Consider the following 14,039-nt stretch of genomic DNA (forward strand, 5'->3'; position numbering starts at 1 on the left):
AGTCTATATATTTTACATACTACGTGCTTCCTTACGTTCAGTCAGAGAGGGACTATGCACAGCGTATAACTTCTCCGAACCAGAGATAGTGTACTCTATCTCGGCCACCACCTGCTTTCCAGTTTTCCTCTGGTTTGATCTCTGGTTTCCCTCATTTCCCGGTCAGCCTCCTCAGTCAGCTTCCAGGGATCTGAGCAGCAAGTTCAAACAAAAACTGCCTCTTGTTGAACTTTGTGCAAATGTTGTTGTCGTTGGCCTTCTGACCCTGTTTCTCTTTCCTTGCACCTTCTGTTATGTCTGCACCTGAAACTCTCTCACCCTACTACCTTTTTGACATCTTGGTCCGCTGTTTTTCTTACTGCTGTCCAACCCTTGTTGTCAGATGGACTGTTCTGTTGTCTAAAACACTTGATAGGTGGACAGGTTTATATTATCAGAGGTGAGTTTCTGTTTTTCCCTGTGAAGTGCCATCAGTGTTAATTTCACATCCTTTTTTTAAAAAATACATCTTCATGGATGCAAATAGATGTAAGTAAATGGAATGACTGTTGATTGGAGACACACTAATTTAACTGGCTTCTATCATTAATATATATCTAATTTGATGCTGTAGTATGTTAGGCTGACTCAATGTCGCCTCAGTCAGTTGCATCAGATGGCTGCCGCTTCCTGAGCTTGGTTTTCCTCATGTCTTCCTCTTAAAAGGGAGTTCTTCGCTCCCACCGTTGCCAAAGTGCTTACTCTTACTGCATCACATGATAATTGTGATTAACTTTGTTTTACAGTATGAAACAATTGTTGCTATAAAAATGTAAATTACATATAACAGCAACTGTTTATGCAATATTGGGAGCCCAAGCTCTTTGCACCCATCCCAAATAAGTTGAAAAAAATGTAACTAAATTCTCTTGGAAGCAGTTTTGATAAGATAAGCTTTTCCCATAAAACCTGAAATATGACTTTCTTTAAATTCATGTAAACTTTGGACCATAGGACTCTTATTGCATTTAACTCTCATCCATGAAGATGCTCGGCTGTTGTGCTGTAAGTCTTCTTGCTGTATTTCTGCATGCGTATCACATCACGCATGCATCTGAGATCCCCCCTCCTGGCCTCCTTTGCCCGTTTCTTGTGTTGCCTGGAAGTCCTTCGTGTTTTCACTCAGCCTTTTTCATGCTATGTCAGTCTAGTTTTCTTGGTGTCTGATAGCCAGCAAGAAGGAGATGCTGTCATTGAGTGCTGGCCTAATTCGAACAGTACGCTTTGCACATTTTACATTTTTCGGCTTTGCTTCCAGCATATGAAACATAAACAGGACTTCTGAGTTGCATAAATATTCATCTAAAATCCACACTGTACTGTCCTCCCATTAATTGCCATGTTCCATGTATTCGTGAATGTCTCTAACTAATAACTAGCTGTCAGATTTTGATATTGTTTGTACATTCCTGAATAGCATATCCACATACTTCATAGTCTTCAAATTGTACTTGGAAAATAGTCGCATCTGGCAACACTGAAAAAAACCTTTGTGCAAAATCCTCACGAAGGCCTTGATTGACTTTGTGCGTCCTCACAAAGTGGAAAGAGCACGGTGAAAGATGCGGAGCAATTTCAAAGCTTCTTTTCTGCCATTTCAAAACAGTACCGAGCCGACGAGTCAAGTTAATCATCAGCCGCAGCCCCTCTCATTCAGCAACAATGCCAAAGAGCCATGCATCACCGCTACTGACCACTTAAGACATCCACAGCTCTACAGAGCCCATTCAGCAGCAGTCAAAAAAGAAATCAAGGCTATTTTTTTCACTCTGCTTTTATGTCAAAGAGAGCAACTGAATGTGTGATTGAAGGCGGTGAGCTAGGCGTTGGAAGGCAGCTGGCACTCGACAGCATGAAACCCTCAGCAATTCATTCCTTATACCCCTCTTAGACTGGAACATAATACACAGCATTATTACAGAGTATGGTTGTAGACGAGGGGCGAAACACTCTCAAAGATCCATTGTGATTGCCAGTCTTGCCTCGCTTACTTTCCGCTGGATTTATGGCTTCAGTTTGTGCCGTGATTTCTGCATTGAAATGAGGAGTGAATAAGGAAAGCGTGAATGCTGAAATCACTTGATAATGGCAGTGTTTTTCCTTTTTGCTTTTTCCTCTTCTGGGCTAAATGAATGAGCTTTATCGGGATTTTGTTTTTTGGAATGTGATCAGCAGGGTAATAAAAGGTGGAAAATGTCGCAAACCGCGAGTATCAGCAGTACAAGTCGTGCTTCTAAGCTCAGAATTCTCAAATACTTTAATCCTGACTCGATATATTATGTTCTGTCTTTGATTGCTAGGGTCTTGAGCTAAATATGTTTTTTCATATCTCATCTGAAAGCTTCATATAACATATTAGAATCATGCACCATCAGTCATACTAGTAGCAAGTGCTTTTTCTGTTCTGTTTCACATTAAAAGCCCCTATATGCATGAAAACCTGGCAACATGCTTGCATTAGTTGCATAACGCAACTATTAAAATAAATACTAACAAATGAAATTATCATTTTTATTCATCAGATTATTAAAAAATAGATTATTTAAAGAGTTTCTAGTGCAGCTAAGGGGCAGAGGGCTGTAGGGTTTTGGTTGTGCAAGCTTCCTTGAGCAATGAGAGCTGGCGCCTCCAAATTTAAGGCCACAGTTCTCAGCCAGACAAGGGTGGATTGCCCACTCCAGGTTGGAGATGAATTGCTGCCCCACTTGGAGGAGTTCAAGTACGTCGGGGTCTTGATAACAAGTTGCGCCTCAAGTGGACGCGTTCGATTGCCTCTGGGTCTTGATAAGGAGCTGGGGAGGAGTGGAACAGGAGGCTAGCGGGATTGATGCATCAATGCAGACGATGTGCCACTCTGGTGAAGAGCGAGCCGAGTGTGAAGGTGAAGCGGCCGATTTACAAGCGAAATTTCAATGAAGCTGTGTAAAATAAAGTCTCATAAACTCTTATTTTATTCACAACAAAACTTGGAGAGAATTCACTATTTTAAGGAAAATATTGGCACATTTTATACTTGATGGCAGCAACACGCACTAAAAAAGTTGGGACAAGATCAAGTTTACTACTGTGTTATTTTAACACCAGTCTGTAAACATGTGGGAACTCATGACACCAATGCTGGGCTTCTGCGAGAGGAAGGTCGTCCCATCCATGTCCGATCTGTTGTTATGGATGCAGACCTCTCTTTAAAAAGATGCGAGCAGATTTGTAGGCAGCCAAGTCCGTAGGGACTAATACACCCCATAGCGTCAAGCATGCAGCTTTTGAACAGCGCTGATAACAATCTGGATGTTCCTTCTTCCCTGTAGTCTGAAGGCTGCAGCGTCCAGAGCCTTAACCTGCATTTGTGGATGGCACAGTGAACTGTGTTCACAGACAGTGATTTGTGGAAGTGTTCCTAAGCCCATGCACTGATTTCCATTAAGCAATCATGCCTTTTTCAAGGGCATCCAATACTGATTTTTGGTCGTGTCCCTCGCACACAAAGGTTTCTGCAGATTCTTTCATTAGATATTTGGTGCTATAGATTATACCATGTTGACAGTTTTGAATTTTGCGTATTCTGAAATTCTTCCACAGTTTTTTTTTGCTGTCTGGTGAACCTCTGCCTGTATTTACCTCTGAGAAACTCTGCTTCTCTAAGATGCTCTTTTTATGCTACTGACTGTTGCAAATGAACTTATTTGCAAAATGATCTTCCAGCTGTTTCTTTGTAATATCACGAGACATGTTGCTGCCAAAACCATTCAAAATGAGTCAAAAAGTAAAATGTTTTAATTTAAACATATGACCTGTTTTTCTCTGTTGTATTGTGGATGAAATATGGGATTATAAGAAAAGCAAATTCTGAATGTATTTGTATTTTACACAGTGACACAACTTTTTTGAGTTTGGAGTTGTACCAGTCCCTCCTACCTTCACAGCCAAACGCTGTGGGCAGTGCCCGAAAGAATACGTTTGCAGAAAAAAGCAGTGAATTGAAGTTCCTCCCATGAGTGTTTGGGCTCTCCAGGGGAGTAGCTCAGCCATTCAGAAGGAGCTCAAAGTGGAACCACAACTCCTACAGACTGAGACACCCAGCTGAGGTACTTCTGGCATTTGAATAGAATACCTCCCAGTGAAGTGTTTCACCATTCTGGGTCTGCCCTGGACACACTGGGAATTTATGGAAAAACAATACTAAACACATTTTTAAAATAATTTTCTACAGATAAATAATTAACAAAAACTTCAGTTCAAGCTTTTCTGAACAAGTTTGTGGCATGATGGAAGAACAACGCGTGTGCCCATACACAGAAAAGAGTCTGCTTGAGAGAAATAGACCTTAACGGGAAAACTGAAGAAGACCTCTTTGCATGTGAAAGTGAAAGAAAAATAAATCCAGTGAGAATCTGGGTTACAGTAAGTGTCTATTGCCAAAGTCATAAGGGCAAATGCATGGCACCCAAAAAAATCTAAATAAAATCTACATATTTCTTTATTTCCTTCTGAACATGATACAGGTATTGGTCATATTAACACTTTAATGCTGGCAAGAAATGGTTTAAATGGAAGCAGTAATCACATTTGTAGACATGCATGAAACAAATGGAGTTTCCATGAGCAGTGGCGTTCAATTCATAAATCATGAAAAACACTCAGTGCAACAACTTAACCTTCTTATTTTTCCTGTTACGCAGTTCCTCCACAGATTTTATTCAAGACTTTTTCGAATGTCTTGTATTTCCCTTATGTTTCTGACACCCCTCACCCAGATTCTCATTTAGTGTCAGCAGACCCGTATATCCTGCACAATATGTGAGTCACATTTTGGACAAAGCACGTCTTGGGACTGCCTCGGGCTCTAAAGTTTTAGCATAAGTCATTATGTCAAATAATAGCAGCTCTTCATGGTAATTTGTGATGAACCACGTAACCAGAATTAATTAATTTTGGCTACATGGTTCATTTCAGGAGCTCCTAATCCTTTCAAACACAAGCAAACGTATGACTAACTTTCTCCAGTCAGTTTTCATCTTCGGCATTATCCCCCATTTCAGATTAGACATCAGTAGTCGCATAGCAACAAGACTGAAGTAACGCTCCCTGCGCTCACAGCTGTGCTTTGTGTTTGATCAGGAGAAAAAACGCATCCTATGTGGTCATGCTCTTATATATCATCCGCTGTGACATTATTACAGAAGTGAATGCTTTGTGGGGAAAATGTGTCATTCTTTGCTGCAGAGGAAGCAGCTGCAGCAGGTCGTCATGGCTGATTGCTAAGAGGAAAGGTGAAGAAACATAAGGATTTTGCACAAAGGGTTTATTATTTAAGTCTGGTGCTTGAATTATTTTCTTTCCTTTTTTTTACTACTACAAAGTTATTGTAGAATCTCAAAATATATAAAGATGTATCATTTCCCTTGTAACTCTCTCCTCCACCTGCTTCCTCTCTAGATACATATGTTAAGCTGACCTTACTTAACTCCATGGGCCATGAGATGTCCAAGTGTAAGACCTCCATCTGTCGAGGTCAGCCCAACCCAACCTACAAAGAGACGTTTGTCTTCCAGGTAGCCCTTTTCCAGCTATCGGACGTCACGCTCATCCTATCCGTCTACAACAAGCGCAGCATGAAGCGCAAGGAGATGATTGGTTGGATTTCGCTGGGCCTCAACAGCTCTGGAGAGGAGGAGCTCACCCACTGGACTCAGATGAAAGAGTCTAAAGGACAGCAGGTTTGCCGCTGGCACAGCTTGCTGGAATCTTAATGGCACAGCAAGATACCGCGCGGGCATAGCTACACGGCGCCGCCGTGTTCGTTGTCCCAGATGGGCAGGAAATGGAAATGTTCAACTGGGAAGCGGGAGTGCGATGCCGTCCAATGAACCAGCGTCAGTGGTGATGAAGAGACGGGAACACAACCACACGCATCTGCACTCAGTTTCTCAGCTCGGCGTGGCATAAGCGATTTCATGGCTCTGTTTGACTAAACAGTCATGAATTAGTTTTATGATGAGACGTGCTATTTTCCATATACTGCCGTGTAATGACCTTTAAGTTTTTGTAGATCATCTTTTCGTCTGCTGAGCCGGTTTAGCTGGGGCTAAAGATCATTGAGCAAATTACACCTGGTAGCCATGTGTACCCACACCTCCAGCCGCATAAATACAAGTAGGAGTTTTAATTTTTGTAATTATATTTTTTTAACAAATGTTTTCCAGACCACCTCTTAGCAGATCCTTGCCTCAAAATTTAGCTAGAGACAACTTCTTACCTGGAAATGTCAAACAAGGCTGGACATTGTGTCATCCCCATCGACTTCAAAAGCACAAGAAGTTTGGCAGATTTTAAAATGGCAGTTCTACAATGGTGTAAAATAGGGACTGTAAAAAATTAAAAAGGAAAAAAGCTTTTTAACTGCAAGACCCACCAGAAAGTTCCTGTTCTTTAAAATACTACAAGCAATCTGAAGTGCTTCAGTCAAAGGCAGCTGGACTCCTTTTAGGATTTTGAAGACATCGTCACCTCTCACCTGAAAGGGTTATTTGCACCTAAAGAAGAAGAGACACTGTAAAATACAAATGTTCAGATTTTGGATTCACGCCTCACGTAAGCATAACTCATGATCTTAGGTGGCGCACTAGACAGCACTCTGAATCAGTCTTTAGGACTGAAAACAATCTTCTGAATGAAAATGGTAAATGGCCTGCATTTGTATAGCGCTTTTACTCAGTCCCTAAGGACCCCAAAGCACTTTACACTACATTCAGTCATTCACACATTCACACACTGGTGATGGCAGCTACATTGTAGCCACAGCTGCCCTGGGGCGCACTGACAGAGGCGAGACTGCCGGACACTGGCGCCACCAAGCCCTCTGACCACCACCAGTAGGCAAACATGGTTAGTATCTTGCCCAAGGATAATTCAGGAGGGATCAAACCACCGACCTTCTGATTAGTGGCTGACCTGCTCTGCCACTTGAGCTACAGCCACCCCCAGAAAAGTAAAACCTCTTCAGGAACCTAAAGCAAGTGCAGCTGCCTTCAGTTCAAGCACTTTAGATTACCATAACTTAGTCGACTGAGAACCCATTCAGTCATAGATAGTAAAAAGGGACTCATGGGGGAGGTAAAACTAGTCACCATGGAACTTCCATAAAATCCTAGTTCTTACATTGGGAATGAAGTGCAAGCCTTAGCTTGTTTAGTATATAACAAAGAGTGACAATCCAAACAGCAACAGCAAAACATTTAACTCAGTCAGAATGCATTAATGGTAAACCAAAAAAGATAAAGCAATTAGAAGAGATAAGGAGCCGTGGATAAGGACCTGTAAACAAAGAAGCAAAAGGCCGGTCTAACAGCAAACAGGAACTTCCAGAGCTAAAAGAAGAAAAGAGACGCCAGTGTGTAAGCGCAAAAACCATTTGAGGTTGGTTCCAAACGTGAGTCAGTCCCCATAGACTCCCACTTTAAAATGCCCAATGCAAAGCATTAAAATCATTAAAATGTTTATAGTCTGTTTATGGTCCATCGGCTAAGCCCATTCTCTACTAATTGGAGTCACTGAACTGGATCTCTCCACTGTGTTTATGCTGTTTGGAGCACCTTTAATAGAATTGTCTAACACATAAAATAGCTGTGTGGTACAAACCAACCAAGAAATCTCTCACTCCACCCTTTTGTCTACATATCATTAATTCTGGGTCCAAAAACCTAGTATAGCAAAAATACTGAGTCCAAACCAATGAACGCCTTTATGGTGTCCATCTTTTACACAGTACTGACATAAAGCTATGGACCTTTTCAGGATTTAGGGTGGCATGATTGTAAGCATTAGTTAAAAGAACTGCTAAAAGGATCTGAGCAGAATTTACTCAGCTGGTTAGTTGAGTTTCTCCAGATGTCTGATGTGTGAGTCGGAGGTGTGGATACACAGAGCTACCATTACTGGTCGTGCTAACTGCACTGACTCTCTTTCTCTTTGGACCAAAAAATGACATTTCATCTGCTACAGTTCACCTTCCCTCTGTCTTCAGGCTTTAGAAGATCTCGACTGTGACCGGAGACTTTGCACTGGCAGGTCTTTTTATCAGATGTGACCAGCTGATTGGTAACGATCATGTCTTAAACCAGAAATTATATTTTAGTGGATGTTTAGAACAGAGAATGAGCACTAGAGGAAGAGGACTTTTCATTTTCTTATTTTGTTTGTCCATCTTTTTTCCGACTGCAGCTTTAATCATGCATGCCACATGCTCCGTCCAGGGTAACCATAAATGGGACAACTATAAAGTGAATATAGGGACTTTTTCAATTTTAAATGTCCTTTACCAAAGTTTCTTTCATCACGCTGCATTGTAACCAGTGCAGTTTCATTCAGGGTGGTTGGACGTTATAAGGCAGTCATAAGAAAAAGAAAGTCAATTCTAAGGTTTTTATGTATCAGGAAAAAATGTTAAAAATAATCTAGGACTTAGCTGCTCTTAAAATCGCTCAAGTGCTTCGTCAGATGAACAGTTTTTAGTCCGCCCCTCTGTTACTGACCACATTTATTTTGTCCTGATAAGTAAAACCTTAGATTTGATACTTTCTTTTTCATGGCTGTAGATTGAGTGAGAATTATTACACTTTAACGAATTCCTCTCTGCCAACACTACTGAGTTAAAGCATAGCTTTTTATAAACTCAAGCTTAAGTAGAATAAATAAATGTGTCAGACACGCCCTGACATCACTGCCAGGGTTTGTGTCAAGATGACATTCAATAGTGATCGTGGAGGCGAAATGAGTGTTTCAGATTGTCGAATATTTATAGAAAACACCAGTTGGAGGACACATTGACTGACTGGGATATGCTATATGTAGGTTAGTTAGATGGATTTGTGAACATGACTTTTCATTCGAAGGTTACACGTAATGTCACGATTCTTTAAAGAAATTTCCAACACCTTTTTGAATATAAACGACTCGTTAAATCGCAGCTAACAGGTGAGACTAAAACCTACTTGTTACCTTTTTCTAACCTGCTCTGGTGCTATAGGAGAGCTGTGGGTGTCCACACAGAAGCCCTTGCCTTATGGTTTTTAGTCAGTTCATCAACTTCTTGAAGAGTTCAAAACACAGACACACCCTGAGAGCACACAGACCTGCATCCACACTTACAGAAAGCACACACAGTGCAGCACCACTCAGCCTCGCTGGAGGGAATTCAAACTTTTGAGGCGATTTCATTACGGCAGCGAGCACCGACAACCCTGCAGACTGTCTACGGGCTTTTTAGCTGCAGCCGCTTTATCTCTGCGTTTCATATACAGATCAAAAAATATATATATACTCTTTACTGTGCCTGTGGTTGTGGTGAAAGGTAGCTTTGTGCAGTGTTTACCAAGTGTGTGTGTGCGTGTGTGTGTGTTGACTGGAGAAGGTACAGTAAAGGGGGCGTGGGGGGGCTGTGATGTAGGTAGAGTTGTTGTATTTGTTGTTGGGTGTAACCGTTTCTGATTTTAATTACTGGTTATTAGAAGAAAACAAGCCAAGTCCTGATTGTCTGACATATGCTTTATATTAGTAACTGTTTTATCTATTTTTGTATCAGCAGCCGGGAGAAGAAAATGTGTCAAGCCAGTTATTAGTGAATCAAATATTAACCGACTCCGTGAGCAATACTGTTCTGGATTGCTACTCTTTATGATTCAGTTTGTTTACGTGGCGGGAAAGCAACACACGTCTTATAGCTCAGGTCTTATTTACGTTCCCTTTTCTAAAAGCAGAGAGGGGTGTGATGGAGACCGGCTGAGTTCATCTCAAAGCAATCTGTCAAGACTTCTCAGCTTTGATGCTTTCTAACAGCTTGAAACAGAAGCACAGCCTTTACAGCACAACAATGTGAAAGACCAAAGCTCATTTGGAAGTGTAGAGATGCACCTGTAATCTGAATCCAAAAGGTTTTTATTTTATGGGATCAGCCTGGAGCCTTTGAGTGAATTTGTATAGTGTGATATTTGATTACCTGTAGGGGGGAGAAAAAGGGGGTGTGTGGAATTCAACAGAAGACGTGCAGGGATATATTAAAGTGGGATCACAGGCCCCATAGTTAATAATATTACAATATTATTATCAGTAAAGTAACAGATGAAAAATATTAACACTGCTGGGAAAAAAATCCTCTTCTCTGAAAATATAATTATGCTGGAGAGAACTAGTACCTGAAAACCAACTGGAAATGTTATCCGCAACACTTGATCCATGATTCATGTTCCCTCCAAATACGGAAGCAAAAGAAGGCCAAAACATTTGACTTCTAGATACTGTTACGTTTATAGATTTGAAAAAATGAAAATGCTTTCACATTGTAATACTTCAGAAATGTTGTTAAAGTGTTTTTAGAGTTTGCAAAAACCAGAAAGCAATACTATCACAAAAGGAACAACATCATACAATCTGTACTGGCTTTAGCTCTGATGACAGCATTCAACGTGGGATCATTTTGATACATTTATCCAGCATTTTTTTCCATCTAGAACTGCATTAATTTCTCACTATTATCTTGTTTGACGATGGGAGAGGCAGAAATCCCAAATATTCTCAGTGGCCTTAAGATCTGGACTCTGTTGTGGTCGATATGTATTCAATTCAATTCAATTCAATTCAATTTTATTTATATAGCGCCAAATCACAACAAAAGTCGCCTCAAGGCGCTTCATAGATACAGAGAAAAACCCAACAATCATATGACCCCCTATGAGCAGCACTTTGGCGACAGTGGGAAGGAAAAACTCCCTTTTAACAGGAAGAAACCTCCGGCAGAACCAGGCTCAGGGAGGGGCGGGGCCATCTGCTGCGACCGGTTGGGGTGAGAGAAGGAAGACAGGATAAAGACATAATGTGGAAGAGAGACAGAGGTTAATAACAGATATGATTCAATGCAGAGAGGTCTGTTAATACATAGTGAGGGAGAAAGGTGACTGGAAAGGAAAAACTCAATGCATCATGGGAATCCCCCGGCAGCCTTGGTTTTCACTACTTTGTATGTGAAAACCAAGTCACACGTTTTCTCCCTGAGCCCCTCTTTCGCAATCTGAGCCCAATGAAGCCTGCCATGGTCGTCTTTGAACATGCCCGTGACATCAGGGGAGAAAAACATCCATTGATGGAAAAACCTGGTCGTTCACTATGTTAAAGCTGTCAGTATATCAGCATATATATGTATCAGTATATTCAGGAAGTCAGCTAACCTCATTTTTTTAAACGTACAATTCGCTGAACGTAAACCTGACCAACTGAGGCAAACCCCAGTCACAGCACTGCCCACACAGGCTTGCCCAGCAGGTACGAGGCATGATGGGCGCATGACTTCATCCACCCCTCGTTAGTTAGCCATAAGTCTGGAGCAAGGTAAATCTGGACCACATGACCTTTTACCATTGCCCCAGAGTCCAGTCCTTATGATCCCAGCAACGTGCAGCCCATTTTTCTGATTAGCCACACAGATAAGTGGTTTTCTTAAGACTACACAGCTGTGTAGTTCTCTTAATTTCATATCTATGATGACTGTGGTTGATTCTGATTTCACCAAGTTTTTAAGTGATTGTGATCACGATCAGTCAAGTTTTTTTTTTTTACATACATTTCTTAACCCGGCTTTAGTACTTTCAGCTTCTCCAAAGTTGTTTTCCTTGCTTGATGGAGGCCAATAATTTGACCCCTCTGCAATAAAGCAGTGCATTTTTATTTATTTATTTATTTTAAAAGAGAATCTACTAATTTCATCAACTGAAACAAACATTTTTGTCCTCAAGCAGCTGCTCGAGGACCTGAGGGCCAACTACTTAATCTGCTGCCAGCATGTGAGACCATGAAGTGCTTTAGAAACAAGTGAAAATACTTGAAAGTCAATTTAAAATGCAGAATTTAAAGTTTTAGGTTCGTTCAGGGTCGTTTGAAGAAGTTTAGATGTACAACAGCAAATTTTTGACACATGAGTTTTCTGTTTAATGTAGTAAAATAGTAAAAAGTAATATTTCCAATCAGGGAATTAAAAACAGATCTCTGTACGTTTAAATTCAGTGCAGTGTACGTATTTAAACTCTGCTGGTCTTCTTTTGCTTCCGTACCAAACGACAGAAACCTGTTTAACATCCCTTTGACGAGCTCTGAATGTGTTAATCTTTCACAGGCTGCGTTCCACTAATTACGTGTTCGGACTTGTACGTTTACGCTTTGCTGCGTTGTTTCTTACGCTTTCATTTAATTGACAAGTTTTTAAGAATTTTCTGGTTTTTAAGGCTGGCTTTAATTTGTGATTTGATTTGATTTTTTAGAAACTACCTATGCCACAGAGGCATCGGTGCCTTACTGTTTTTCACTCAGCAACCTTGTGTCACAGTGTCTTAACGTACCTGTAAATGTATTTTTCTCCTGTACTTTGGACTGACTTTGATTTGTAAACTGTCTTATTAATTGACTTCTGATAGAGAATTTCTATGTGATGATATTGTTTAAAAAAGAAAAACAAAACAAAGAAACATCATCATGTAAGAGTTTTTTTTTTAATTGAATTGTGTGTTGCATTTGAATCAATGTCCTAAAATTTGCCTTAAATTGCATTTCCACAAAATAACCAACAGGTGGAGCAACCATTGCATCCTGTTTCTTTTTTTTTTTGTCAATGTTTGAACTTCACTTACTTTATAAACTTTTAACTGTCCTCCGTTAAATGTAAACCACCGAAATTTGCATGAATTCAAAATAAGCGTGGCGGCGTTGTTTCTCGAAATCAGACCGCCTGCAGCTCATGCGGAGAGCGGCTCACTTGTACAGTGGCATCTTTTGATGAACGTTTCTGCCCCACAGGCAAAGATATCATAGCTACACCCAAGTGTATGTCTAAATACCTCTCTGTTGCAGAAATCCTAAAAATGGCACCGAAATGGAATGTTAAAAAACCAAACACATCTTTAGGTGGATATCTGTTACTCTACACCTAAATATGTTTGCACTTGTTGTACAAGAGTGTAATTAATCCCAGCTTCATTTTTATTGCACAGACAGACAACTTTAAAGCCCTCCCCCCTCTTGTCGGGGACTTTGCTGTGGTGAAGTGACACCTCTGCTTTGTGTGATCCTGACACCTAGCAGTAGTTTGAGCTACGTATAAAAAGAAGGTAAAGAGAGAGAAAACAAGATCAGAGATACAAGGTTTTCACAATTAACTGTGTTCCCCGACACGTTCCACAGCTGAACGCAGAACAAAGCGCTCTCAGGGAGAAACACTGGAAAATAAGATTCAGTGGCTGCTGTGGAATCAAAGGGGAAATGCATAACAGATGAGAGGGGTTCGCTCCCTCCCCTCTCTTTGTCGGTCACATCCCTGCAGAGCAGATCTTCCAACACACAACCTGTCTGGAAAAAAAAAAAGCTGTTAGAATCCTTCAGGTGCTGTCGGAAATTATATTATTACAGCCAGAGGGCACGTGGACGTTTGAGAAAGTAAATGAAGTCAATGGTGTAACCAATAAAAACAATAAGCAACTGCCAGGATGGCTGAGCAATAAGTAGTCAAACAAAAGAGGCATCGATTTACTGACATTAGTTAAACTTAACTGAAGCTGAAGGAGATTTTAGCAAGTAGAAGAGAAAGTAGTTCTTCAGGCAGATATGAACGAAAGCATCCAAACTTACAAAAAGGCACGCACACTGCTGCAGCACTTGGCTTCATTAACTATAATCCAAACACTGAGGTGATTTCATTTCTCCAGCGAGCATCAACAGCCCTGCAGAGTGTCTGCAGAATACCAACATTTGATGGCTCCAGGCAAAAGCCGAAGTACACGCTTTTTAGAGACCAGGGGATTATGTAAAGTGGTTAATAAAGAAAATATTAAGTAGATTAAGAAATACCCATTGTCTGCAACTTGGATTCAAATTATTCTCAACTACTGATTAACAGGTTTAAATTTGAGCCTGAGGGATGCTGGATTATTGGGGCCAAGGTGGATGTTTATGCTACATATAAT

The 14,039-nt window shown here is 40.7% G+C and overlaps 1 protein-coding gene across 1 annotated transcript in view; it reads left to right on the forward strand.

Moving 5' to 3' along the window:
- Positions 1-6,796, forward strand: part of syt14a (synaptotagmin XIVa) — a 60,955-nt gene extending 54,159 nt beyond the window's left edge. The window contains exons 8-9 of the mRNA XM_087832760.1: positions 383-439; positions 5,476-6,796. Of these exons, the coding sequence (XP_087688886.1) occupies positions 383-439; positions 5,476-5,789 (371 nt within the window). The 3' untranslated portion in view covers positions 5,790-6,796. The remainder of the gene's footprint in view (positions 1-382; positions 440-5,475) is intronic.
- The last annotated feature ends 7,243 nt before the right edge of the window (positions 6,797-14,039 follow it).

Source organism: Neolamprologus brichardi, chromosome 19, assembly GCF_056152115.1.
Source record: "Neolamprologus brichardi isolate AB-2024 chromosome 19, ASM5615211v1, whole genome shotgun sequence".
Taxonomy (NCBI): domain Eukaryota; kingdom Metazoa; phylum Chordata; class Actinopteri; order Cichliformes; family Cichlidae; genus Neolamprologus; species Neolamprologus brichardi.